Source organism: Eurypyga helias, unplaced genomic scaffold (assembly GCF_000690775.1).
Source record: "Eurypyga helias isolate BGI_N326 unplaced genomic scaffold, ASM69077v1 scaffold14908, whole genome shotgun sequence".
NCBI lineage: Eukaryota > Metazoa > Chordata > Aves > Eurypygiformes > Eurypygidae > Eurypyga > Eurypyga helias.
The window spans coordinates 1-2,699 of NW_010266425.1; the positions used below are offsets into that span (position 1 = coordinate 1).

General features: G+C 49.3%; 1 protein-coding gene across 1 annotated transcript; it reads left to right on the forward strand.

Moving 5' to 3' along the window:
- Positions 1-209: 209 nt before the first annotated feature.
- Positions 210-2,275, forward strand: MRPL46 (mitochondrial ribosomal protein L46; the record flags this gene model as incomplete). Its single annotated transcript, XM_010157084.1, has 3 exons — positions 210-399; positions 959-1,132; positions 1,830-2,275. Coding segments are annotated over 3 exons (615 nt in total), but the record flags the coding sequence as incomplete, so codon positions are not given.
- Between the last annotated feature and the right edge of the window lie 424 nt (positions 2,276-2,699).

The window sequence follows — 2,699 nt, forward strand, 5'->3', positions numbered from 1 at the left end:
CACCGTGTGCCATCTGCTGCCTGCGTCCGCTCCTGTGGCCTTCCCCAGCGCCGTTGGTGTCCCCAGGAGAGGCGCTTACTGCGAGCAGGCACCTGCTCAAGCCTAGGGAAATCGCCATCATTCTGCATTCACTGAGAAGTAATTTAATTCTGCTGACCGTGCTAGCCTGTAGACTGGTGCCTTCATAATTCTTTTCGTTGCCCTTCTAGATAGAGCTGGAGAAAAGCCACTATTCAGACCATGAAATCCGCAAGCTGGGGGAGGAGGAGCTGCTCAGGAAGAGGAAGGAAAGCAAGTATGATGATGAAGTGTCTGGCAAAACGGTCATCATGGCTCAGGACCTGGAGGACAAGTGGGACCAGAAGTTTCTGCGGTTCGAAGCTGCTCCACGGATAACAGGTACAGGCTGAAGTTCGTGGTGGGTGAGAACACCCCGATTATCTGCCATACACAGCTGAATGCAGTTCAGAAGAAGAAGGCATTTGCTGAGTCTTTTTTACACAGAAAAGTGCATTTTGTTGGAGGGAAGGCACTTGCTGAGTCTCGGTTGTTTTAAAGAGAGTCTTGACTCTGTGGCAGCACAGTTAGCCCAGCGGGGATTGGTGTTCCCGTGCTGCGAAGATGTCCGTGTTCAACCTTACCAGAGCAAAATGATGCAATTGGATGTTGTTTCCTAGTGCTCCTGTTGATTTTTGTCAAGGTAGAGATTCAGGCTGTTGCTATAAATTCTTTTTGTGAATGAAGCAGAGTGCAGTCTAGCAGCAGGTTCCAGCTGAATCCTGCACTGGATTCCAGAGCAACTGAGAGCATTTTTGTCTAGATTTTTGTCTTGTTCTGTGTATCTATGTTTGTGTATTGTTGCTGGAAGGGGGTGAGATGGAGAGGGGGTGATGAATCAAGGGGATTGGAGCAGTACTGCCTGGAGAATTTGTTTCTAGCCTATGCCTGTTTTTGGCAGATGCCGATAAAAACAACAATCGAACATCGCTGAACAGGAAGCTGGACAGTAACCTGATGCTTCTCGTGAAACAGAAGATTGGTAACCAGGAGCAGTGGCTCCTGCCTCAGGTGGAATGGCAGCCTGGAGAGACACTACGAAGCACAGCTGAGCGAGCCATGGCTACATTTTTGGGTGTGTGTTTTGTTGTGTGTCTGGCCTTCTGTCCTCTTTGTCCTACTGGTTTTCTTCCTGTGCCCCGTCTGAGGGGTATTTGCTATCTGCTGTAGTGAAATTCCCTCCCATCTGCTGGGAAATAGCATTCCATGGTAGAGGGACAGGGCTCAGTGGGGTGGGCTTTCTGGCAAGAGCCATGATTCCAGGGAATTGGCTCTGTAACTGTACTGTCGTAGAGCGACTGCAGCTTGTGGGGGCTTGACTGGGCTGTCAGGCTGTGAGCTGGGGTCTCTGGCTGCCAGCAGTTGTGATGCCAGGTCCGACCCTTAATGATAAGGTCTGAAGCTGGATCATCACTCAGTGCCCCCTGAATGATTGAGGCTTGCTCCAGAGGTATGGCTTCCTTTTCCTTCTTGTAGCTCTGTAGCAGCTTTTGTGGCAGATGGGTAATAGCAAACCTACGTCTCCCTGCTTTGTGGTGTGGGTTGGTAAAGCTCTCTCACTCCACTTGCTGGACTCCAAGACAAGTTGGTTTTTTTCATGAGAAAATGCTTACAATTGGCACTATTTCTGCGGAGAAGGAGCAGTTGGTCTGAACCAGATGCAAGGAGTGGCTTACGCTGCCTTTCCCTCAGTAGAGGAGAGCAGTTACTGTTGCTCTGTGTTCTTACATCTTGTTTTCTTGTCTTTCTCTTTCGTTGCTGGGGTCTTGCAGGAGATCACATTCAAGCCAAAATCCTGGGGAATGCGCCGTATGGGATTTACAAGTATAAATTCCCCAGGGCCATCAGGACTGAGGATAACATGGGAGCCAAAGTATTCTTCTTCAAAGCCTTCCTCCAGAGCAGTGATTTGTCCCAGGCGGAGCTGAAGGAAGATTACCTGTGGGTCACAAAGGACGAGCTGGGAGATTACTTGAAGTCAGAATACCTGAAAAAAGTGAATCGATTCCTTCTGGACTTATAAGCCATAGGCTGTGCTCCAGCAGATGGGGAAGATGTGGAACGGACTCCAGGGAGGAGCACAGCTGCTGCTTTGCATGGTCTGTGTGTACAAGATCTTAACTTGGGCTCTGGAGGATAATTTGCCTTTGCCTTATTTCCCAGTTCTCTTCACCGGGCCTGTACTAAATAAATATTAAAAATTCTACTAGGAAGTGAAGCTCTCTTCAGGGAGTTCCTTGCTTTTGTTGAATCCTCCTCCACCTCCTCTGGAAATGCGTGTTGTGATCTTTTCCTCTCCCAAGTGTGCGATTCCCTGGGGCTGTGGTAGCCAGGAGGCTCGCTCTCCTCGCCAGACTCCTGTCAGAGTCCAGAGCTCAAGTGTTAGTTTTTTTTTTTTTCTAAGCAGTGGCTAATGCTTGTCTTCAGCACGTGCTCTTTAATAAGAGCAGCGCTGGAGGGCTATCTGTGTGTCGAGGTGGGAACAGACCCTCCTGGACACAAGGCTGGGCAAGCTGGGTTTCTGGGAAACCAGAAAAAAACCCCTGGAATATTCACAGTTTATTTACATTTAATCTGTGTTGGAGCTGCCTCTGGCCTAGAGTCTGTGACAGGCAGCGACCATGGAGGGGACAGTTGCATGA